We start from the raw sequence: 25003 nt of genomic DNA, 5'->3' as shown, positions 1-25003 counted from the left end.
TATGCACAACTTTGGGACAAATAATGAGAAAGCTCTCTCCACGCACCAATGTCCAAAGAGCTCCAGGAGATATTGTCACGTGAACAAAGCAACTTACAAAAGTGTCTACAGCATGGTACCTTTCATGTAATAAAGGGGAAAATGACAAATAAGTTTATTTGCATGTATCTGCATAGAGAGACCCTGAACAGATACAAAAGAAACTAATGTGAGTGGTTCCCTGGGGTGGAATGGGGAGGGTGGGGACAGGAGGCGGCAGGGGGACTTCTTGACACATATGTTCTCACATTGTTTCATCTCTGAACCACATGGAAGTGTCACCTACTTACGATGATACGTGCTCCCCCCTCAGCGAGGCCCACCTCCCCACTTCAGGCCTCCAGGCACTCCCTTCAGGTCAGCGTGTAAAGACGCCCAGGGAGGCTCAAACGCAGGATTCACCCCCTTCTCGCAAAGGCCCTGCGCCCGCTCCAACAGCTAATGCGCAGAGCGGCAGCGGCTCCACGTGGACTGGTCTAAAGGGTCGTAAATGGCTGTCAGGAGGCAGCCCCGGAAGGGCTCTCCAACAAACGCCAGCTTTTCTATTTACATAAAAGGCTCAGTGGAGGCCATGGGGAGCCAGTTCTCCCACTGCTTCAGAAACGTGGCCCAGGAACAGGTGGCCTTGGGTGTGGGCCTCAGCCCGTAAGGTCTGACCCTTTACCTTAGATTTGAGCAGCAAGTCCTCCTTGGTCACCTCCCCTATCGAGTCAAGGTGAGGGCAAAGGTCCCTGGAGTCCCCCATTCTGGGCCAGGCTCACCTACGAGAAAACACAACGAGTCTGGTGTTACTGGCAGCCACTGCGGAGGGAGGCAGGGGGGATCCCGGTTAAGTGCACGACTTCGGTCTCGAGTCCGGGCTCTGCCACACATTGGCCGGTGACCCAGGGAAGCTCCGTCACTTCTCTGAGCCTCAACACTCCTGGTCTGAGAACTGGGGGTGAGGATAAGACCTCCCTTGGAAATCCTGGGAAAAGGATTCCCGGGGCGGGGGGGGGGGGGTGCATGTAAGACTGGTAAGATCTGAGTAAGCTCTGTGGCTTGTACCGATGTCACTTTACTGGTTGTGAAACTGTACGACCCATATACCAAAGACGTGGCAGCATTGGGGGAAACTGGGGAAGGGTACATGGGACCTCACAGTACATTTTTGGCAACTTCCTATGAATTATAATTATTTCAAAAGAAAATGTTTAAAAATAAATAACTGAATAAATGTTTCAGCCACTCACTATCTTGGCAGGAATCTGACTGCTGATTCTAGCTCCAAACCACTGCCGAGAAACGTGCAGACCAACCATAGATGGGAGTGCAGCCAAGAGCGCAAGCACACGCAGAGGCTGTGTGTCCACTAGAGGGAGGCGGACCCCAGGTCCCTCCTGGAAGCCCCCTCCCTGCCCTAAATGGTCAGCCAGAGATCACTTGGCCAGACTCCCAGCCAGAACAGGAGTAGCTGGCGCCTACTAGGTGCCAGGACTGGGCTAACTGCTTCCATGCATTACTTCATTAAAAACTCGCCCAGCGTCTTTGAGGCAGCTGCAATGAGCCCCATGTCACAGATTCGGAAACAAGGGCCCTTCCTGTCCCAGGTCTCACAGAGAGCAGCGCTCGAGCGAGAGTGGAACCCGAGCTGGTCAGACTCTTTTTAACTCCTGGAAAACGCAGACACGTGCAGAACCCATCACCTGGCTTCACCCACTAACAAGTCACGGCCAGCCCTGCTTCAGCTCAACCTCCCACTTCCTCTGTTTTGCAGCAAAACTCAGATATCACATCATATGTTTTTCTAAAAGATTAGGACTTGAAAAAAAAAAAAAGAACCATAATTCCATTATTTCACCTAAAAGAAAAATCCATACTTCCTCCTCAGTCAGTGCTTGAAGGCCCCACCTGAGGAGGGGAGGCTCTGGGCCTACTCTGCGCAAAGAGACACCCCCAGGAAGTGGCCAACATTCTGCGGTGGCAGCTGGCAGCAGTGGGCTGCAGTGGGCTGGGGTGAGTGCAGGCCTCTCTGGGGACCTGGGGGACAGACCAGCACACTCCATATAGTTCTGTTAGTTTAAAATCACTCTTAGCACCAACCAGAACCTAAAAATAGCCCCAAATTCCTCCTGGGAGGGGCAAGTACACTGTGGATATTTGGGGCATCCACAGGCTGGACACACCCCCCAGTTTATCCACAGGGACAATAAAAACACACCATTCCCAGGACAGCTAAAGAAAACTCCAGCAGAGCTGGCAAATAGGGCCACCCCTCCTGCAGCATGCCGGCCCTTCACCAGTCACTGCCGGGCATTACCTTTTGATCCCTGAGAGACCTTCCGGGGTCTGCAGGAGAACGCCAAGGGGCCTCTCCCACTACTGCTCCCTCTGGCTGCTACAGCCCGTTAACCCTCTGGACGGAAGGCTCGGCCCCTTCCACGCATGCCACTGGGACCCTCAGATCATCCTTTGAGCCTCCCAAGGACCCTGTGCTGCTCAGAACCCCCGACCCCCAAGTCTTGAGCAACCCCAGGCTACGGGTGCAACCAGGTTCATCCACATGTCGCCACTGGCCCCCCTTCCTCGGTGGGCCACAGTCTCCCAGATGTGGGCAGTTCAGAGAGAGAGAGGCAGTTAGAAGCTAACATTTAAAATGGTCACATGACAATGATGGGGTTCAAGGTTCTAAATTCCAAGTCTTCTCACTCAAAGCCAGATTTTTAGATTTTTTTTCATAGTTTCCAGTGAGGCCAAGCACACTGGGTTGGTGCTAGTCCCACATTATTTTAAGCTGCAGTTTGTAGGGTTGTTTTAGTGTGTTTGGTATGTGCCCCATCTCTCCAGCTAGACGGCAGAGGAGGTTATGAGCCTGATGCCCAGGACACAGATGACCGTGATAGGCCCACCCCTGATTCCCACATGCAATCAGATGGCTTAAGTTCCTACAACTTCAGACGGGGGGGAAAAAGCCCTGTGGCTAACAACCCTCTATGTACTCTCTCTGCCCGTTTTACAGATGAAGAAACAGAACGGAGCTTAAGTAGCGAAGGAACCTGGCAAAGGTCAATCCCCACGAGTAAGTATGGTGGGGGCCTGATTAGATCGGTCCATGCCCAGCCTTGCTCTAAATCCGGGGCAGCAAATTTTCTATAAATGACCAGGTAGTAAATATTTTAGGCTTTGTGGGCCACATTGATCTTCATCACATATTCTTGATTTTGCTTTTTTTTTTTTTTTACAATCCATTAAAAATATTTTTTAAGAAATTTTAGCTCAAGGGCCCTACAGACCCTACTGGGCCTGCTGCCCTGATTTGCAGGCCCCTGCTCTAAATCACGGTGCTACTGGGCCTCACCAAAAGCAACCCTGGATCCTTCCACATCCCACCACACACAGATCACCACCAGTTTAAATAAGGCAAATAGCAAAGCACAGTCAAGAGGGTCTGGCTCCAGATTTTTGTCTAAGTAAGTAATTGAGGGTGGGTGCAAAGACAGAAGAACAAAGATAACCACTGTGGCACCATTTATAATGGAGGACACTGGACGTAATCTAAGTGAACAGCCAACAATCGGATAAATAATGACACGGTCACACACGGTTGTACTACATAGCCATTAAAAATGATGATGAATAGTGAATCTTTCTATCCACGAAATTAAATGAGATCTAAATAAACAGAGAGATATACCATGTTCATGGACTAGCACATTTAGTATTGTTAAGATGTCCATTTTCCCCGAACAGATCTAGAGGTTCAATGCAATCTCAGTTAAAATCCTACCAGGCTTTTCTGTAGAAACTGTCAAGCTGATTCTAAAATTTACATGGAAAAGCAAAAGACCTAGAATGGCCAAAACGATTTGGAAACAGAACAAAGTTAGAAGACTCGTATCACCTGCCTTGAGACCTTTTATAAAGGTGCAGTCATTGAGTCAGTGTGGCCCTGCCTCAAACACACACATACAGCTCACAGGAACAGAACACAGGCTCCAGAAGTAGACCTGCACGCACGGCTGATTGATTTCCAACAAGGGTACCGATATAATTCAATGGGAAAAAGATAGTCTTTGCAACAAATGGTACTGGAACAATGATATCCACATGGGAAAAAAATGAACTTCAACTCCTACCTCACATCATACACAAAAATGAATTAGAAGTGGATCGCAGACTTTACGTAATTGGTGGTCAACAGAGGGCTCAAAAGACCTTTGCCTCCTTCTTGTTCTTTCCCAAGCTTCTCAGAGAGCTCGGTTGTTCTAAAATCCGCTCAGCTTCCCAGTTTGCCTTCTCATCTTCAAACTGGCGACATTCCTCCTCTAATTCCTTGCGCTGCTTCCAAATTCTTTTTTGTTTACTCATGGTGCCGTTGGTGCTTGCCCTCAGAGTCCTTCAGTTTTTGAACTTCTTCTCTGGCCTTTGTCTCAAACACCTGCTCCATCTCCATCTCCCTCATCTTGGCCGCATGTCTCTTCCTTCTTCTTCCATGGGTGCCCGAGGGCTCTTCAGAAGCTGCCCTTTGTTCTCGCTGTTATCAACTCCAACGTACGTCACAACTGTCAGTTTTTTGCCTCTGTAGTTCTCATAGCGTACATTATTAGTGACATCTTACAAGTCCTGCAAGTGTCCTCGTATTAACATATTTCTTAGAATTGTAAAATCACAATCTTCACCATTTTCAATGTCAGCAACACCCCAAGGATGCGGCCTTCCTCTGACCCTTCTGCCGCTAACTTCAATGAAGTTACTACCGTTCACAGCAAGAGGTGAACGGTCCTTTATGTTTTTAACAAGCTTTTCTTCTTCATCATCTGTTGCTGGAAGTTTATCTATTTTAATTTTATGTTCTTGGGTTTCTTTCAGTTGTTGGCACTCCTCTGGTGTGAGCGTGTCTGCTGTGGCAATAAGTGGGTGATGCTCACTTTCTCATGCAAACTCTTCATAAACCCTCCATCCAATGGTCTAAGTCCACATCCTCAAGGGGTAATTCAGCATAAACAGCGCTGCGCCTTGTCATCGGGCATCTGACGTCTGTTCACTCAAGACTCTGCACTGAGGCAGTCCTCAAATTTACCATCAAGGTGGGCAATAACAGGCTGCCGGCGATCACTATTACTGACTGCATCTCCAAATCCTGGGTGTCAACTATCGCAAGGAGCAACCAAACACCACCTTCTCTGATTAAAACTCTGGATTGTTCCACCTGTACGGTCTTTTTATTCTATGGGAAGGACCTAGACACTCTGGAGAATACAAATCTGTGAGGCATGGAGAGGTGAGGAATGTCGACTTCCCAGTCCAGGTTCGCCATGACCTCAAGCGTGAATTCAAACCCTGTCTTCACTGATTCACTGTACACTTGAACTGGGAGCCTGCAAACCCCACGATGCCTTCAGGCTCATCTGCTGAGCCCCCACGGCCCTGCTGTCAGCATTCCTTTCCACAGCAACGGGGACCTTGCACTGACTGACATCCTCTCTGTGACCAGCTGGCCGCAGCACAGCCCGCCAATTCTCCAGATCACAGACTTTAAACAAAACAAAATTAAAACTCTCCAATTTCTAGAGGAAAACACAGGAGAAGATCTTTGCAACTCTGGAGTTGGCAAAGGTCTTAGGACACAAAAGGCAGTAATTACAAAAGGAAACATTGATAAACTGGACTTTTTCAAAATTAAAACTTATTCCTTTTCAAAAGATGCTGTTAAGAAAATGAAAAGGCAAGCTTCAGACTGGGAAAAAATGTTCACAATACACGTATCTAACAAACAGCCAAAATATATAAAGAATGTTACAACCCAAGAAAGGATAAATGGTTTCAATTTTGTTAAATGGGCAAATGAGTGAACAGACACTTCACCGAACAAGAATGGCCAATAAACACATGAACACATGCTCGACATCATTTGCCATCAAAGAAATGCCACGTTACAACCATGAGATAACGTCTCACACCCCCTAGAAAGCCTAAAACTAGTAAAACTTACACCCCCAGGTGTTGCTGAGGACGCAGAGGGATCGCCGCGCAGTCCGATGGGAGCGTGAAGCCGTGTAAAGCGCTCTGGAAGACAGTCTGGCAGCTCCCTACACAGCTCAGCATATGCTTACCAGACTCCTAGATACCCGCCCAGGAGAAATGAAATGTTCACCACACAAACACTTGTACACAAACATGCACAGTAGCTTCATACATAACAGCCCCAAAAGATCAGAAAGACCCCAGAAGTCCAGCAACAGGGGATGGAAGCAAACTACTGATACATTCATATAATGGAATACTACGTGGCACTGAAAATGACTACTGATATGCAAAGCAACACGGAAAAATTCCAGAAACATTAAACTGAGCAAAAGCAGTCAGAATCAAAAGAGCACACACTATACGATTCTATTTATATGAAACTTCAAGAGACAAAACTCACCTCCGGTGACAGAAAACTGAGTCAGTGATTGCCTGGGGCAGGGGAGGAGGCTAGGCTGTAAACAGGTGAGAGGGAGCTCCCTGTGGTGCTGGAATGTTCTAGACCTTGATTGGGGTAGGATTTCTCCAGGTCTCTCCACTGTCAGATCTCAGGAAGCCTACCTTTGAAGTGCCTGCATTTTCTTGTATGTAAATTATACCTCAATAAAGTTGGTTAAAAGCACTTTACAGCACGATTAATCTATAGCGACAGAAAGTAGCCCAGTGGTCGTCTGGGGTGAGGATGGGAGGCAAAGAGGGAACCACAAAACTCTTCACAGGGGTGCATTTTATTGGATAGAAATTATACTTCAATAAAACTGATTTAAAACCCTGAAAAAAGCCCCACACATTAAATAAATGACTGAGACCTGTGTTATCACACGGATAAATCAGAGAATGTAGAGTAATAAAAACAAGCTGCATGCTTTACACCTATCAGGATGGCTACTAGCCAGAACACCCCCGAAGATAACAAGTGCAGGTAAGGAGGTGCAGAGACCGGAAGCTTGCGCACTGCTGTGGGATGTAAGTGAGGCAGCTGCTGCGGAAAACGGCATGGAGGCTCCTCAGAACCTACACACGGAATCACCATACGATCCAGCCATCCCGCTTCTGGGTGCAGACTCAAAGGCACTGAGAGCACAGACCTGAACAGCATTTGTGTACCACGTTCATAGCTGCAGGATTCACACTAGCCAAAGGTGGAAGCAACCCAAGGGTCCATCAGATGAACAGATAGGGGCCGGCCTGCTGGTGAAACGGTTAAGTTCATGTGCTCTGCTTTAGCGGCCTGGGGTTCATGGGCGCAGACCCTCACCACTCATCAAAGCCATGCTGTGCTGGCATCCCACCACAAAACATACAAAACATAGAGGAAGACTGGCAGAGATGTTAGCTCAGGGCCAATCTTCCTCAAGTGAAAAAAAAAGAGGAGGATTGGCAATGTGTGACCCCAGGGCCAATCTTCATCATCAAAAAAAAAAAAGGTGAACAGATAGATAAAATGTGGTCTATCCATACAATAGAATATCATTCAACCTTAAAAAGGAAGAAAATTCTGATTCATACTATAGCAAAGACAAACCTTGAGAACATTATGCTAAGTAAAATAAGCCAGACACAAAAGGACAAACATTATCTGATTCCACTTATATGAGGTCCCTAGAGTAATCAAATCCATAGAGACAGAAAGGAGAATGGTGGGCGCCAGCGGGAGTGAGGATGGGGAGTCAGTGGGGACAGAGTTGCAGGTAGGGAAGATGGAACAGTCCCGGAGATAGATGGTAGTGATGACTGCATACCAACGTGAATATACTTGATGCCACCCAACTGTACACTTAAAAATAGTTAAGATGGGGCCGGCCCCACGGCTGAGTGGTTAAGTTCTCTTGCTCTGCTTCGGCGGCCCAGGGTTTCACCTGTTCGGACCCAGCAGGTCATGCTGAGGCGGCGTCCCACATGCCACAACTGGAAGGACCAGCAACTAAAATATGCAACTATGTACCGGGAGGCTTTGGGGAGGAGAAGAAGAAGAAAAAATAGTTAAGATGGTAAATCTTCTATGTATTTTACTGAACTTTAAAAAGAAAATTAAAAGTTGCAGGATATACATAGTACGACACCATTAAAAAGATGAAAAAGATATGATTACGACGTGAAACGCTCGATGACCAGGAAAGACGCTGGTCCCCTTAGGTGCCCTGCCATGCTGCTCACTGATCCCCATCCTCGCTCATCCTTCAGGTCTCAGCTCCACTGTCCCCTGCCCAGCGGAGGCATCTGCTGGCCCTGCTGAATGCAGTCACACTCTCCTCCACTATCCTCTGCCAAGGGAGGCCCTCTGTCCCTGCTGGCCCACACCCTGGAGTCATCTTGGTCATTTATCCCATTTTTTTGTCTAATGTCTGTCTCCCCTCAAGAATGTAAGCCCTGAGGGCAGGGACCCACTTTGTTCACTGCTGCATCCTGAATACCTGGAACAGCACCTGGAACAGCATAACTTCTCAGTAAATATTTGCTGAATGGATCAAAAGTGCAAAAAGCTATAAAACACTATTCCAAGAAAGTTCCATTTTGGTAAAATAATTTTGTTTTAGGGCCAGCCCTGTTGTCTAGTGGATAAGTTCAGTGTGCTCTGCTTTGGCAGCCTGGGTTCAGTTCCCTGGCAAGGACCTACACCAGGAGGCGGTGGCCATGCTGTCATGGCGACCCACATATAAAATACAGGAAGTTTGGCACAGATGTTAGCTCAGGGTGAATCTTCCTCGGCAAAAAAAAAAAAAAAAAAAAACAGCTTTATGGCTACAGAAAGGATGCTATCGTTGTCTCTGGGAGGATGGTATCAAGTGATTTCTATTTCCTCTTTCTTTGCTTGTCTGCATTTTCTACAAGGAATTTGTGTTGCTTTTGTACTATACAACCTAAAAGGTTAGTCTTAATTCTTTTGAAAGTTTTGAAAATAAGAGGAGCATGTGTCTGGCTGCTCCGATGTGAGGCTTCCCTCCTGGGACTGCCCTTGCTCTTCCCCAGACCCCGAGAACACTCTGGGGGACAGAACTGCCATCCCCTGGGACTGTCCAGGCCCACAGAGGGCAGTGAGACTCTCACGGAGTCTTGGAGTCGCGGAGGCCCCGACAGAGGAAGTGCTCAGGCGCCACCTGGAGGGCCGGAAAGACCGCTTTCCACCCCATGACTCCTTCAGCCCAAGATTTGCTCTTAACACCTCTGTTTTTACCTGATTAACTTTCAGGTTGGATTAAAATTTTTCATCTTCTACCTATGCTGAAAAAGACATTTTTGTTTAGTTTCAGTAAAATTGGCTCCCTTAGAGGGCCAGCCGCATGGTGCGTGACCAAAGAAGGGCTGGGGACTGAGCACGTCTGCAGAAGCTGGACAACAGAGACGGACGCAAAATGAAAAAACATCACCTGTAATCTTACTATACAGAAAAAAACACAGTCAGGGCTGGCCCGTGGCCAAGTGGTTAAGTTCGTGCGCTCCACTTCAGCGGCCCAGGGTTTTGCTGGTTCGGATCCTGGGCACGGACATGGCACCGCTCATCAGGCCGTGCTGAGGCAGCGTCCCACATGCCACAGTCAGAAGGACCCACGACTAAAAATATACAGCTATGTACCAGGGGGCTTTGGGGAGAAGCAAAAAAAAAAAAAAAGAAGATTGGCAACAGATGTTAGCTCAGGGGCCAATCTTAAAAAAAAACGAAAGAAAAAATACAGTTATCATTTTGCTAAGTCTGTTCATATGTATGAATTTAAAACTAAATTTTTAAAACTAAACTCAAACATAACAGATACAGTTTGCATACAGCTTTTTTGGTTTATATCATATACATTTCCTCTGTCACTAAACTTCTTTTCAACAACTTCATTTCTGATGGCTGAATAATATTACCCCACATACAATTTAAGCTGCACAGCACCTTAACCACTTCCCTACTGTTGGCCAGCTGGGTATTTGTGCGTGTGTTTTGCAATTATAAGTAAGGCAGTGAGAAATATTTTGGAATATAAAGCTTGGACTACATCTTCGACGAAAAGAAAAATTACTGGGTCAAAATGTATGTTTTGAAGGTTCTAGATACAATTGACCAACTTCCCTCCAGAAAGAGTATGTAAATTTATTTGCCTACCAACAGTGTATAAGCAGGCCCAACATAGAAAATCTAAGGTTTCCTAACATTTTTTAAAGTTAATGGCTAAAAGTCAGCTTCTACAAAGTGAAAAGGTGAGTGGTAGTACCAAACACTTCGGGTGTTTAATATCCCGCACGCAGGACCTGAAACATCAGAGCACAGGAGACTGCGGGGTCTAAAAGTTTTCACTGTCTTTAACCTTGGTACCCAACCAGCGCTGAGCAAGGACTTCCTCTGGGCGATGACTTGGGGTGATGGAAAACAAGCCGGGCCCGGGCCCTGCCCTCACGGGGACACAGTTCCCTACTTCAGCACCAGGGTGGCGGCACGCAGCCACGGGGGATGCTGCCATTACTAACGGCGGCCACCTTTCACTGAGTTCTTATCACACGTCAGTTGCTTCGCACACACTCTCCCTGGAGTTGACTGATTACAGAAGGCAGTAAGAGAGACAGCTGGCCCGCCCTCCACTCCCTGTTCTTGTCTCTTGCAAGCTGTGCGTCTTCAGATAAATCATTAAATCCTGAGTTTTCTCATCCATGAAATGGGGACAAGGAACTAGGGTTCCTGAGAGGAGGAAGTGAGACGACGCACAGGGAGGATCTAGCACAACGACTTCTGGCCACGTGGACCTTCGGGGTGGCTCAGAGTTTGCATTTATCTGCACAGCAAGAATGCTCCAGAAAAGCTTAGTCCTACAATTTGTGTTACCTGCCACGTTTCATAGATTAGGAAACTAAGATTGGTAGCAATGTAAGCGCATGCCCAAGGCACCCTCCGTCAGCTTTTCACTCAGGGCTCCACGGCCCAGGACAGTGCAGGCCAAGCAGCCCAGCCAAGAAATGTACCATGGTGCCCAAGCGTGACCCATCCGGAGACTGACGCACAGCAGCTCTGATTCTCTGTGCTTCTTTTTATGACCCAACTTCGCCTCCTGGTGTTTTTGACATCAAAGCAAAGCCAGGAAAAGCGACCCCAAGGAATGGAGCAAATCATTAGACGGCTTTCCCATCCTGAGGCGACCAGCCTCTCTGCTTCCTGGCAACTGGATTCCCTTTCGCAACAGAGGCTTTGAAAAAAGGCACTAAAGACACAGGACAAAATTGGATCTTGGCTTAAAGGGAAAAAGGACATTAGTGGGACATTTGACGAATTTGAATACAGGCTTACACAGTAGATAACAGCATTTGTTACGGACTGAATTGTGTCCCCTGCCACCCCCTTCATCTGTTGAAGTCCTAACCCCCAGTACCTCAGAAGGTAATCTTATTTGGAGGCGAGATCTTTAAAGAGGTCATTGAGTTCCAGTGATGTCTTTAGGGTGGGCCTTAATCCATTTTGACCAGCATCCTTAGGAGGAAATTTGGATACACAAGGAGGCACCAAAGATGCACAGAGAGGAAAGGCCACGTGAGGACACAGCGAGAAGGTGGCCGGCAAGGCAAGGAGAGAGGCCGCAGGAGAAAGCAGCCTGCCGGCACCTTGATCTTGGATTCCAGCCTCCAGAAGTGTGAGAAAATAAATTTCTGTGGTCTAAGCCCCCGGCCTGTGGTCCTTTGTTCCAGCAGCCCTAGCAAACGAACATGGTAGCATATCAACGTTAAAGTTTCTGAAGATGAAGACCATTTTCTGGTCATTATAATGCCCTTGTTCTTAGATGATTCCCCCTGAAATATTTAGGGGTAAAGGGTCATGATATCTGCAACTCAGTCTCAAATGGATAAGCGATGATAATGAGTATATAAATACATAGAGAGTAAACAGGCCAAAAATGTTAATAATTGGTGAATCTAGGTGAAGGGTATAAATGGGATTTAGTTTTATTATTCCTGTAACTTTTCTATTAAGTTTGATTTTTTTTTTGACATAGAAACTTTTTATAGATTCCCTTTCTCTCATCTAAGGTGGGAGCAGGGAGGGGTTCTTTTGGAAAAGGTAACCTAACTCGGCAACAGGAGCTCCAGGATCCAGCGCCTACCCCGATCCAGGCACGAGGCCCAGCGCCGCACACTCTCTCAGTAAGGCCCGCAGCTCCTCATCCTACAGAGGAAGGATGGAAGCTCTGGGATGGGAAGTGCTCACCGAGGACCACACAGCGAGGAAGTGACACAGCTGGACGTGAGCCAGGTTGTGTCTGCCTTCCCAGCCCTTTCCACCCTTCCCTCTGGGCAAATAAATGGAGTGCACACAGTAGGCATCTAGTAAAGACTGAAAGGGAAGGAAACCTGTGCTGCTGGGAGAACTGGATCCCGGGAACAGGCCCTGTTGAGGGCAGCTGGTTGGCCGTGCTGTTGGGGGTCAGCAAGGTGCCCGCCCCGTAGCCAGTGCCCGAAATGTCAGCCAGAGGGCTGTGCCTCCACCACAGCAACCCCAGAGCACCTCCCTTTCCTGACCCACCAGACCCACCTCCTCTCTTGGGGACGAGAAAGCAGAGGAAAGGAGGCAGGCTGGTAGGTCTGGCAAAGAGCCCACCCATTCCAGGCCCTGGGTGGGACTCCTGAGATGCTTCATCCGGAGTGAGGGCAGGCTCTTTTCCCTCCCTGGGCCTGCACCGCGTGAGGGGGAGAATGCTCCCCCCCCGGGGGGCAGGCAGGCAGCGCATCCGGGGCTGGCGCCAGCCGCTGAGACCAGGCCTCGGTGCCCATTAGTCATCATCTTCCTGGAGCTTCTGGCTACATCCTGCTCCCAGCTAGAAGCCCAGTCCCCTGGAACAGGAAAGGTGATGCTGCCAAGCTCCCCACCGACACAAGGTCACCCACCTGCCCTGCCAGCCCTGCTCCTCATCACATTAGCCATCCTACACCCCACACACCTGCGCCCCTCCCAGCATTACCCTTTCCCTCCGTCCTGCGCTCTTCTTTCCATTCCGCTTCCAAGCAACCCCATTTTCCCTAAAGCCCAAATACATCCTTTCCTTAACCCAGGCTCAACTCACTGAGTCCACCATTCTTCTGACTCAAAGCAGAACCCTCAGCCGCCCCGTGCCTTGACGAGTCCACTTCCCGCACACTTCCAGTGCTCCTCTTTCACCCTACCCACCTTGCCCCCACCCTGAATGGCCTCTCGTACCAGAACTGATACTAAAAGACCTCACTGAATCCTTATAACCACCCTGGAGGTCAGGCAACGTTGGGAGCTAAATCCATCTCCACCTCTGTCACTAAAGAAGGAGAGACTAAGGCTCAGAGAGGTGGAGTAACTGACTAGAAGTCATACAGCTACTGAGCCGCTGAGCCAGCATTCACACCAGGACTGCCTGCCTCGATATCAGTGCTCTGAACTGTCGGCTCTTCAACTTCCTAAACAGCCCTGGCCGGCCTGGAGTGGGCTCAGACCAAACACCCACGCTCCACGGGCAGCTTCCCCGGCCTCCCTCATGAGAGCCTCTTCTGAGCCATTCCTCACAGAGCATTCTTCTGCTCAACTTAAATTCCTTACATCTAGGATGACGTCTCCGCACAGTCTGAGCCTGGCACTGCACTGGGTTCTGGGCTCCGTAAGAGTCAGTTAACTGGAGAGAGCATGGGTTTGGGGCTACCCCAGGCCGGCAGGCTTAGCGGTTGGCAGGCTGGAGGCAGTGGCTGGCCCTGGTCACTGAGAGGCCGCAAACCCTGGAGTGAGTGTGAAAGTATAAGCAGAAACTCAGACTTATAAGACCCCTAAAACCATAAAGCAGGAGAGGACCAGAGAGGTTCATACTAAAGGTCACACAGCCTATAAATGGCAGAGCAGGCACTCTGGTGGGGAAAGAGGCTCAGAAAAGGGAAGGCTCCTCCCCAGAGTCAAGCTGGCAGAACAGTCACTTGAACCCAGGGCCTATAATCCAGTCCACTGCTTTGTCATGTTACCGACCAAACACAGACCATAACACACCAATTTAAATTTGCAACTCAGTCCTCTTCCCACTCTTGATTCCCTTGCCTTGTTCTGTTTTTCCTATTTCCAGAGCACTCATCACCTTCCAACAGACTTTACATAATATCACGTTCTTAGAACATCAAGTCCACTAGATCAGGGGTCTTTCGTCTCTTTTGCTCCCTGACATATTTCGAGCACCTAGAACAGTGCCTGCTCCATATAGTAAAAGCTCAGTAAATATTGGTCGAATAAGTAAATTAGTCCAACAAGCATTTACTGAATATTTCCAAGGGCCAGGCTGTGAACTGTAGCCACTTTGCTGGATCCCAAATCTATCCGGACATCAGTGCTCACTAAACCCTGAAACAAACCAACATCTCCTCTGACCCCAGAAGGGAGCTAGCAAACCAACCCCAACTCAAGCCAACCCCGTACATTTCTCTAAACCAACAAACTCTCAAACCAAACTAAAACGTGACGCACATCTGAAGCGAAGAGGACTCAAACGTCCCGGAGGCTCCCTCCCCTGCTCAAAAAGGCCCAGCAAGACTTCGAGGGTCTGCAGCCCCTCAGCCCACCAGCCACTGCCAGATTCACAGCTGCCCCTGTTTCAGCATTGCTTTTGCTAAACAAGTCTCAGATTTGCTGCATCCTAGTGGTTTCGCTGGGTGTTCCGGCCTTGCCCAGCAGAGACAGCTCATCGGTACCAGATGCTCCTCCCTGGGACGTCAGATGAGGGGAAGGAGGACCCAGAGACATCCCTGGCCTTCTGGCCCTCTCCCTGGGGCTGTCCAGTACCCTCTGGCGGGACGGCTGCTGGGTGGGCAAAATTGGAGCCATTTCTGGGAGTGTGAGAGCTGCCGACGTCGACTCCCTGGGTTCCTGCAGCAATTCCCAAGGAGCCTCTCCTTCAGCCAGCAGGAACACAATGTCCAGTGATTCCCACATGCATCTGGGTTTGGCTGAACCAGACTGCAGAGGGCAAGACTTTGAGACGTTTAATATACAGCTTTTGATCAAAGAAAGGCAAAGGCTGTTTCAAGAAGTCCTGAGTCTACTATTATCTCAGCCCAAGGAACAACAATCTCAGAGGAGATCGGTCCGGAGAAAAAAAGACATTCCAGAAATGCTGCTCTGCTTCAGAATGGTCTTCCGAAAGAGGGAAGCCAAAACAGGCTGCATCAGCCCCTCCCCCAGCCAATGAGCTGTAAACAGCACCTGCAGCAAACATTTACTGAACTCTCACCGTGCCAGGTACTGTGCAAAATGTGTGGCAGAGGCAGGCCTGCCCCTGAGCCCTGCTCCACCTTCCAGCTGTGCAGCAGGAGGCACACAGTCCTCTCAGGGCCTCTGTATGCTCATTTGCAAAACGCAAAAGAATAACTGAATCTACTTCATAGGATTGTGGTGAGAGTCAGTGAGAGAATGCTTAGTCCAGCGCCTGCCACACAGTAAGCGCCTAAGGTAGTTTTTTCAAAGGAAAGGAGCAGCCTGTATTGAGAGAAGGAAAACTACTATTTAAGGAGTTTCTAAAAGTCCCCTAAGCCATTATTTATGTATTTCGTGATTTCCTAAGTGTTTGTTGTTGCCTGTTTTTCAAATAAACAATCTTCACTGCCTCCTTGGGGTGGAAGAGGCAAAAGGCAGAGCGACAATCCTTGTGACAAAGGATGAAAACAAGGCCTCTAAGGTCCAGGGAGGCGGCGGCCAAGCACCGGAGGAGCGGCCCTTTGCCCTCAAACCCTCAAAACATCAGACAAGCCTCTCCCAGGGGAGAGTGGCTGGAGGCCATGACTAGCAGGGCAGTGGGCGCTGGGACTTTAATCCCCCACCGCTAAGAAGTGGTCATCTTTTGGCCCTAAAGAAAAAATGCATGTCAGGGCCAGACCCCGGGGAAATAGAAGTCAGCGCCCTGAGACGCCACACGCGTGCTTTCAACGCTGGGTCAGGCCCCGGTACAATAAAAGAGAGGGCAGCCCCCGTTCCGGAGAAGGAGGAGCTCTCGGGGTCTCCAAGTGGGGCGCCGGGGCCCCCAAGGACCCCCTGGGCGCCGGCAGGAGATGGGAGGGGGCGGCGGCAGCCTGGGGGTCCCGGGCCCCGCTCACCTGGCCGCGGCGTTCGGCGCACTGGGCAAAGCCAGGCCCCCGGCGGCCTGGAGCGGAGGTGGGGTCGCTCCGGCTCGCAGAGGCCCAGCCCCCAGAAGCAGCCGGCGGGGCCGGGAACTCACCTGCCGTCGCAACCGCGCCACTGCCGCCTGTCAGTCAAGCGCGCCCCCCGCTGCGCCCCCCAGGGTCGAGGGGCCCGGCCGGCCGCGCCCCGCCTCCTTCCCCTCGGCCGCCCAATCCGGAGAGGACGACGCCATGGATGGGGGCGTGGCCAGGCGGGAGGTGCGGGCCGGGGGCGTGACCAGGCGGGGTTGGGGCGGGGCCAGGCGAGGCTGGCGCTCTGACCTCACTGCTGCGCGCCGGAAGCAGTCCCGGCCACGGCGCGACGGCTCGGCGGCTGGACCGTGGGGCCGGGTCAGTCATGCCGGTCACCGGGAAGACTTTCCGCCGGCGCCGCGCCGACTCGGAGTCGGAGGAAGATGAGCAGGACTCAGAGGAGGTTCGGTGCGTTTGGGATGGGGCTTCCACGGGGCAGAGAGAGGCCGGCTTGGGGGACTCACCACCGGCCAGGCACCTTGTTGACACCATTGCTAACTGTGAGCCAGGGTTGTTGTCCCTTTCTGCGGAGGAAGAAATTGAGGCTCCTAGGGGTGAGGCCGCCTCCCCAAGGCGCAGCTGGGACAAGTGTCTCCACGATGCGCAGTGGATCTGAGTCCCGGTGGGTCTAGGCGCAGGTTCGCCTTCTGGACCACTGTGCCGGCGGCTCAGCAGCGGGAACAGGGAGCCCGTGGAAGCTGCTTTTTGACTCTGAGTTCCGCGGGGAGTCTCTCAGCCTGTGCTTTGAATTTTTTCAGATTAAAACTGGAAGAGACCCGAGAGGTACAGAACTTGAGGAAGAGGCCCAATGGGGTGAGGTGGGTACCGCTGGGGGACCCGGAGGAGGTGGGGATGATAGACACGCCCCCGCCCTGGTCGCTGTCACAAATATCTCCTCAGACATAGCCCCTTCTTTTAACACATGTGCACGCTTTACTGCCCTGAAGTGGGTCCAGCATTCTTTGCACACGTTTAACCAGGAGGTGCCTTGAGTCGTGTGGTCTTTAGGTTTGGTCTAGAGGTGCAGAAACAGGTCACTAACTCGTGTTTTTATTGCACCTGATTAATTGTGAAATGCACACTGATTGTTAAGAGTTTAGAAAATTTAGAGAAGCATAATCAAGAAAATTAAAAGTACCCATAGTTCTCCCATCCAGAGGTAACCAGTGTTAACATTTAATCTTCTTTCCGATCTGTTTTCTCTCTCTCTTTTGTAAAGATTGTGAGTACTTTTATTCTATGCTATTTTCAATTCATTGTGACATTGTGGGTATTCACTCACATTGTAAATTATTTTTCCAAAAGCCTTTTTAATGGCTGCATAATATACCACCACCTGTATGTACCATCATTTGTTAACTAATCCCCTATTTGGGGACTGTAGGTCATTTTGTAAATTTTCACCATCGAGTAAGGCTGCAATAAGTATTTTCCCACGTTTGTCTTTAACTTCGTTTTCCCTGAAGACAAAATCTTAGAAATGAGATTTCCAAACCAACATAATGCCAAATGGCTTTATAGAAAAGCGTACCACATCACTCACCATCACCACCACCCCATCCCCTGCCCCCAACACCTAGAGAGCTTGTTGAGCCCTGTTTTATTTTCGTGGGCTTTTCCAGCTGGCTCTGGTGCCCACCCCTCAAATCTCACTCTTGCACTACTGTTGGAACCTATAACTTCCTAAGTGTTCTTCCTCATCTCTGAATTGTGCCGTTTCTCTCTCTCTCTTTGGTTTTGCTCAGTGCTGTGGCCCTGCTGGTGGGAGAGAAGGTACAAGAAGAGACTACTCTAGTGGTAAGTTGCGGGGTCCTCCCTGGGCAGTAGGAAGATGTGGCTGCTCTTCAGTGGGTAATTGTGTTTTCTTAAAAAAAAAAATCCCACTGCCTGTTATATAGATGTTTCTTCTAAGCTGGTTTGCTTTCTGCAGGATGATCCCTTTCAGATGAAGACAGGCGGTATGGTGGACATGAAGAAACTGAAGGAAAGGGGCAAAGATAAGTAAGTGCAGGCCATGCTGAGATGCACATTCACCTGTAGTCCCCGCCTGGTCTGCGTGCACCGGGGAGCTGGGGCCTGCAGCAGCAGCGTTAGTGGGGCATCCTGAAGTAGCCTTTGTGCCTTGTAAAGGATATGTAGTTTAAACACAAAGAAAACTTAAAAGAAACCAAAAGAAATTGTTTAAAAATTAGCTTAGAGGGGTTGGCCTGGTGGCATAGTGGTTAAGTTTGTACACTCAGCTTCAGTCACCCAGGGTTTGTGGGTTCACATCCCAGGCGTGGACCTACACACTACTCATCAAGCCACGCTGTGCAGCATCCCACGTACAAAGTAGAGGAAGACTGGCAATGGATGTTAGCTCAGGGCCAATCTTCCTCACCAAAAATAAATAAATAAATAAATAAATAAAAATTAGCTTAGAACAATATGGGTAAAAATCCTTTTATAAAGGTGCATTTTTTTATTATCTTTCAAACGCATGTGGAAATTTTGTTTTTCTTTTTAAAGAAAAACATAAAAACACAATTACAAAAATGATACATTGGAACAATACAAAAATGAAAAATAAAAGTATCTACTCATTCCCCAGAGGCATCTCCAGAGGCCAGCAGTTTGCTTGCGTCTATTTCCTCTGTTTACGTATCATATGTATTTTCTTCCCAAGCATAAACAGGATATTATACTTTTTGCGTGTGTACTTGTTTTATTCGTATAACATAAAACTCAGCCTCAGTGAGTTGTGACTTTAAGGCTCGCTTCATTGTTCTGTCCTTTTAGGATCAGCGAAGAGGAAGATCTCCACCTGGGGACGTCGTTTTCTGCAGAAACCAACCGAAGGGACGAAGATGCTGACATGTAGGTGTCAGTCTGTCTGGCTGTGAGCGATGAGGGTGGGCTCCAGCCAGATGGAGTCCGAGATACTTAGTTACAGAAGACATTTCTGGAATTATTCAAAGACCGCAAAGTTGGCCCCTTTCACCCTACTTCCCGGGCTTGAGAACTTTGAGAAATTCTTAAACGTTCTTTAAAAGGTGGTTCTTGGAATTTTAGATTTCCAGAGTAGTAATATTTCCCCCAAACATTGTAGGGATAAACATTGGACTTGCCCACTTTTTATTTCACCCACAAGATTGTTAAATTAACAACCATCTACCATTATCTTTCTGTCTTCAAAGAACCTTACATATGATGACACCAATAGATTGATAGGACATAATCTCATAATAGAGGTTGGTGCTTTAAGTTGAAAAATTTTAGCTTATTGAAAAAAACTCAAGTTATTTTTATTTTTCTCATTTCTCCATGGACCCATGAAAACTTCATCATGGACCATCACTGCTCTGTGGGCCGGTGCCGGGGACCACTGATTTTTGAATGACACCAGTTGTGAGCTTCCTGCTCCTGCCTGAGGCCTGTGGGTTTCTTGTTTCAGGATGAAGTACATTGAGACAGAGCTGAAGAAGAGGAAAGGGATCGTGGAACATGAGGAACAGAAAGTCAAGCCGAAGAATGCAGAGGACTGTCTTTACGAACTTCCAGAAAACATCCGCGTTTCCTCAGCAAAGAAGACTGAGGAGATGCTTTCCAACCAGATGCTGAGCGGCATCCCCGAGGTGGACCTAGGCATCGAGTGCGTTTCACCCCCATGCTCTCGCCTCTCTGGCCCAGGGGCCAAGGGAAGAGTTCCATGCTCCCCAGTTAAAGGGACTGTTTCTTAGCTGTCTCCTTGGAAACCCGCGAATAGAAACTGTCTTCCCTCTGACGGGCTGAGGTGTCTGTCTCTGGGAGTTTCCCTGAAGAATTGGTCAGAGTAGTTAAAGAGACATAAGGGACCCTGACTGCTGAAAGCAGAAGTATTTTTTTGTTTTCTCTTGAGATATAATTAACATATAATGTTATAATAGTTTCAGGTGTACAACATAATGGTTCGATATTTGTATACAAAAGTGTTTATTTTTATTTACCCTTTGTTCACAGCTCTTCCGCTGTTCTTATCAGGCCCTGGTCTTCTTCTGTTTTATTTTAGCAGAAGCAATGTTAAAGGCTTACCCCCACCCCACGATCCTCCTTTCATTTTTAGTCCAAAGCATCTGCCCTGAAAGGGGGTCGTCATGGAGGAAGTGCAATGGTCAGGAGCATCTTTGGGGGCGCTGCGAAGGTGGGAGCCTTCTGGGTGCTCGCCTCTTTTCTGGCCTTCCTGGCTTTGAGCCTCAGACAGTTCAGTTTACTTCTCTGAGGCCCAGTTTCCTCCTGATCGGAGGAGAGTGACTCCTGCCCCTCCAGTGGTTGTGAGAGCTCCATGGGAATGTGACTGTAAGGGAGTTGGGAAACTGTAGAGAGCTGTGCCCCAAAAAAGATGCTTTCCTTAGGCAGTGGTGGGCTGCCAGCCTCACCAGTTAGCTCTGTCCAAAGGGGCGACCGTCTAATCCGTGGCGTGGCTCTTTTCCCCCCATAGTGCCAAAATAAAAAACATCATCTCCACGGAGGATGCCAAGGCCCGGCTGCTGGCGGAGCAGCAGAACAAGAAGAAAGACAGTGAGACGTCCTTCGTGCCCACCAACATGGCCGTCAATTACGTGCAGCACAACCGGTGTAAGCTTCCCCGGGGAAGCAGCCCCACTCCCACCCCCTTGGTTTGAGGTCCCTGGGTTCCCAGGTTTTGCCTGACGTGTCCCCTGGTCTCTTTTGGTCCAGTTTATCATGAGGAGCTCAATGCCCCCATACGGAGAAACAAAGAGGAGCCCAAAGCCCGACCCTTGAGAGTGGGTGACACAGAGAAGCCGGAGCCTGAGCGTGAGTACGGCAGAGGCCTGGAGCAGTCCTCGCTCGGCCCGTGCAGGCAGGGTGGGACTGAGCAGGGGTGGCACTTGGTCTTTGGGGCCAGGGCATCTGGGTTCCAGTCCACACTCTGGACAATGGCCATGTGCCTTCCTCTTTCCAAGCCTCAGTTTCCTCATCTATAAAATGGGGATAGTAATAAAACCTACATTTGGGCTTGCTCTGAGGATTCACTGGGCTATCAAATATAACAGAGACTTAGAAAATTTCAAAACGGAAAAATAAATTAAAAGTTACTCATAATTTCACCACCCAAAGATGACCACTGTTAACATTTTTACGTATAACCTTCCCGACTTTTTCTAACATTCATATATATAAGAGACATATATTGTATACATACTTAACAGGATCTCATAGCTTTTTAGTCAGTAGTGCACCCTGCGTGTCTCTCCATGACCATAAATACATATTTTCCTTTTCAATGGCCATATTATGTGCCATTGTCCAGTCATACGTCCCTTAACAATGGGGATACGTTCTGAGAAATGCATTGTTATATTCTGTCCTTGTGCAAACATCATAGAGTGTACTTACACAAACCTAGAAAGTACAGCCTACTACACACCTAGGCTATATGGTTTTAATTTTATGAGGCCACGGTTGTATATGTGGTCGTTGTTGACCGAAACGTCATTATGTGGCTCGTGACCATGTAGATACCTGTGCTGTAGTCTAACTGTTTCTCTCTGGTTGGACACTTTGGTGGTTTCCCATTTTTCCCTATTTAAACAGTGTTTTGATCATTCTTGGCTATATCACGTCCTTAGGCTACGTTCTGAGAAGTCACCAAATGATGCTGTGGGAGTGTGGCGCTAACGTGTTTTCCTGCCAGCAGCACCCAACAGTGCCCCTTGCCCGCGTGCTCACCAGCACCAGGCAGTGTCTTCCTTGTCAGCAACAATGGGATGGTTCTAAGGAAATGCCGAATTTGCTGAGGCTTCTGAAAGTCCAGCCTGGTGCTCTGTTTCCTCCTTCCTACTTGGGAACCTGTTTTCCGTAACATCTCGGTTGCAGAGTCTTTGATGCCCGAAGGGTTTTGTGTTATTAACACTAGTGAACGAGGACTTTGGAGTCACCAGGCTTGGGTTCGACTCGCAGCCCACCTTCACTTTGAGTGACCTTGAGCGAGTCACCTACCCTCTCTGAGCAGAGACGGTAATGCCCCTGTTAGGATTGCCGTGAGGGTTAGAGGAAGTCATGTCTGAAAGGATTTGGCGCCGTGCCTGGTACGTAGTCAGACTCTCAGTGAAGCGCAGCTGCTGCTGTTCCCCTAGTCTAATGCTGATGCCGGCACGTTTTGGCTGGTCCCGGACTCTACCATGTTTGTTGTCATTCACTCAATAACACGGAGTTACGGAGGCCCTGCTTCTACTCACCAGAACAGGCACTGGGGCTCCTGTAGGGAATGACGCAGCGGTGGTCCTTGCCTGTGTGGAGCTAAAGCCTGTTGGTGGCTTCCCGCGTGGCAAACAGCTTTTCTTCTTTTCCTTGTCAGGGTCCCCTCCTAACCGCAAGCGTCCTGCTAATGAGAAGGCCACCGATGATTATCACTATGAGAAGTTCAAGAAGATGAACAGACGGTACTGAGGGCCGCTCAAGGGGAGTGCCAAATGGGATGTAAGCAGCGCCACCCCCCCCCCCCATAAAAGGCTTCCTGGACAGAGGCCTGCTCATTTGCTAGCAGACAGTTCCAAAAACAGACTGTTAGTCCTGCTGCTTACCTCCTGGATTTTTTAGGCACTGAGTTTGTAACTTTTTGAAACAAAACAATGTGTGGCTTTCCTATTTGGGGGCACACTCTATTCTTGTGAGCATTATTAAATCTTGTTTGTAAATATGTTGACTTTCTCTTAACATTTGCCCTGGGTCAGGAGGAAACAGCTGTGTGTGCAGGGTGAGACAATACCCTTTAAACTGTGCTTTTATTTTCTATCCAATCATGTCTTCTGCTTTCACATATCTGGACTGGGGTTCAGAAGTGCATCCTTCACTCTTTACAGTGGATCCAGCTGAAAAACCTAGGACGGGATTAGAGAGACACTGGTATTTTCCGACTTTTACCAAGTTGCTTGTTTCTTTTCATTAAGAAAGAAAAAACCAATTTCTATCACTTTCAGCACTTACCTATTAAATATGAAATGAATCTGGCCTTATTGTTTGTATCGTGTCTCCTTACACCAACACTAGGTAGTGTGTTCACAGCTGGGGGTTGGGCAGCTCAAATGCAAAACTCAGTCACTGAGGGTGATTTTCTCATTTAGTTGAGATGTAGACAGGCTCCGTCCTGCTAGCTGTCAGGTATGGTGCCGCTTGTGCTGGCGTTTTCCCCGAGGCACTTACGTGGGTCGGGAGGAGGAAGGAGCAGCTCGGTTGCCTTCTGGCCTGATTGCGAGTGAGCATTGCGGTTAAAGACCTTTGGCCTTGGAGTCAGATCTGAGCCCTGCTCACAGCGTACTCATTATATCCTTGGGCAAATCTCTCCTTCCAAGCCTCAGTTTTCTCATCTGTAAAATGGAGGTAGGTTTTTTTTTTTCCCCTTTCACTAGAATGCAAGGTCAGTGAAGGCAGGAATGGTGTGCTTCCTTTTCTTCTTGAATCCCCAGGGTCTAGTCCAGTCCATGACCTGATATATGGGCAGACCTGGAAACTATGAGGGACTAAGTGGAAGTAACTTTACAGTGGAGAAACTGGACAGACGCTGCCTCACACAGGTGATGAAGGTCAACGTCAGTGGTCATAAATCATGTTGATGTGTACCCTTGATGTGACGTTATAACAATAGCACTTTACCTCTGTAGAGTATATTCCTCCCTATAACCTATAGCCTCAGTCTAATCATGAGGAAAACATCAGACAAATTCCAATAATGGGGCATCCTGCAAAGATTTGACCAGTACCCCCTGCCCCAAAACTGTCAAAGTCCTCAAAACTGAGGAAAGTTTGAGAAACAGTCATAGCCAAGTGGAGCCTAAGGAGACGTGACAACTAAATATAATGTGGTATCTTGGATGGGATCCTGGATCAGAACTAGGACATTAGGTAAAAGCTAAGGAAATCTGAATAAACTATAAAGTTATATGGATATAGTTTCATTCATTTTAACAAATGTACTAATGCAAGATGTTAATAGAGGAAACTATGTGGGGCAGTATACGGGGCCGTTCAATACCGTCCCCTCAAGTTTCCTGTAAATCTAACATTTGAAAAGTCTTTTATTAAAAAAAAGTGGCCCCCAGCGGCTTCCGGCCCCCACCTCCCGGAAGCAGGGGAGGGCTCTGCCCCTCACAAAGATGGCGGCCGCCGGCCTCGCGGGGAGGTCCGCCCGGTACAAAGATGGCGGCCGCGGCGGGGCGGAAGCGGAAGCAGAGCGGGCGCTCGAGCTGGCGCGGGAGGCGCGGGAGCGCGGCTGGGACGCGGGTTCGGGCATGAAGCTGTGCCGGGCCGCGCTGGGCGTGCTGCTGCTGGCGCCGCTCGGGGTGCGGGCGGTGGAGCCCATCAGCCTGGGCCTGGCCCTGGCCGGCGTGCTCACCGGCTACATCTCCTACCCGCGCCTCTACTGCCTCTTCGCCGAGTGCTGCGGCCAGAAGCCGAACCTCAGCCGGGAGGGTAGGACGGCGGGCTGCGGGCCGGGCCGGGGGCGGGGCGGCGGTCGGGGCCGGGAGGGACGGGGCCTGGCTCCTGGGCCGCGGCCGCAGACGGACCGGACTTGGCCGCAGCCCGAGGAGGCGCGGCGCAGGTGGGCCGCTCCGCGCAGAACTGGGCCTGGACGGCTGAAACTTGTGCGGGATTTTTCTCCTCGGCAGCCGATCCGGGAAGGCGGGCGGGGACTTTTCCGGCGCCGACAGTGGTGGCCACAGCGCAGCCCTCTCCCTGCCCGGCCGCGGCCGGAGGGAGCAGAGCTGGGGCTGGGGGCGCACCCCGGGGGCGGGGCGGTGGAGCCGGGGACCTTTCCGGGAAGGAGCCTGAC

At 49.5% G+C, this 25003-nt stretch overlaps 3 protein-coding genes and 1 pseudogene across 7 annotated transcripts in view; 2 read left to right on the top strand and 2 right to left on the bottom strand.

The window, feature by feature from the left end:
- USP20 (ubiquitin specific peptidase 20) overlaps positions 1-16340 on the bottom strand; it is a 42607-nt gene extending 26267 nt beyond the window's left edge. For all 4 annotated transcript variants that reach the window (XR_006887818.1, XR_006887819.1, XM_046655543.1 and 1 more), the window contains exons 1-2: positions 16221-16340; positions 704-800 (exon numbers count right to left, since the gene is read on the bottom strand). Coding sequence is in view for 2 of the 4 variants with exons in the window: in XM_046655543.1 (XP_046511499.1) it covers positions 704-784 (81 nt within the window). In the remaining 2 variants the exon portion in view is untranslated. The remainder of the gene's footprint in view (positions 1-703; positions 801-16220) is intronic.
- On the bottom strand, positions 4225-5497 carry LOC124236636 (septin-7-like; annotated as a pseudogene).
- Positions 16341-16463: 123 nt separating the features above from the next.
- Positions 16464-23185, top strand: C1H9orf78 (chromosome 1 C9orf78 homolog). Its single transcript, XM_046655596.1, has 9 exons — positions 16464-16602; positions 16953-17012; positions 17940-17991; positions 18125-18195; positions 18973-19050; positions 19628-19825; positions 20651-20787; positions 20890-20988; positions 22532-23185. Exons 1-9 carry the CDS (start codon positions 16520-16522, stop codon positions 22621-22623), a joined length of 870 nt encoding a protein of 289 aa, XP_046511552.1. The 5' UTR covers positions 16464-16519; the 3' UTR covers positions 22624-23185.
- Positions 23186-24399: 1214 nt separating this feature from the next.
- TOR1A (torsin family 1 member A) overlaps positions 24400-25003 on the top strand; it is an 8959-nt gene continuing 8355 nt past the window's right edge. For both annotated transcript variants that reach the window (XM_046655584.1, XM_046655581.1), the window contains exon 1: positions 24400-24642. In XM_046655584.1, coding sequence (XP_046511540.1) covers positions 24462-24642 — 181 coding nt within the window. In that variant the 5' untranslated portion in view covers positions 24400-24461. The remainder of the gene's footprint in view (positions 24643-25003) is intronic.

This window comes from Equus quagga, chromosome 1 (genome assembly GCF_021613505.1).
Source record: "Equus quagga isolate Etosha38 chromosome 1, UCLA_HA_Equagga_1.0, whole genome shotgun sequence".
Classification (NCBI taxonomy): Eukaryota; Metazoa; Chordata; class Mammalia; order Perissodactyla; family Equidae; genus Equus; species Equus quagga.
This window is presented reverse-complemented; position numbering and strand designations above follow the sequence as displayed.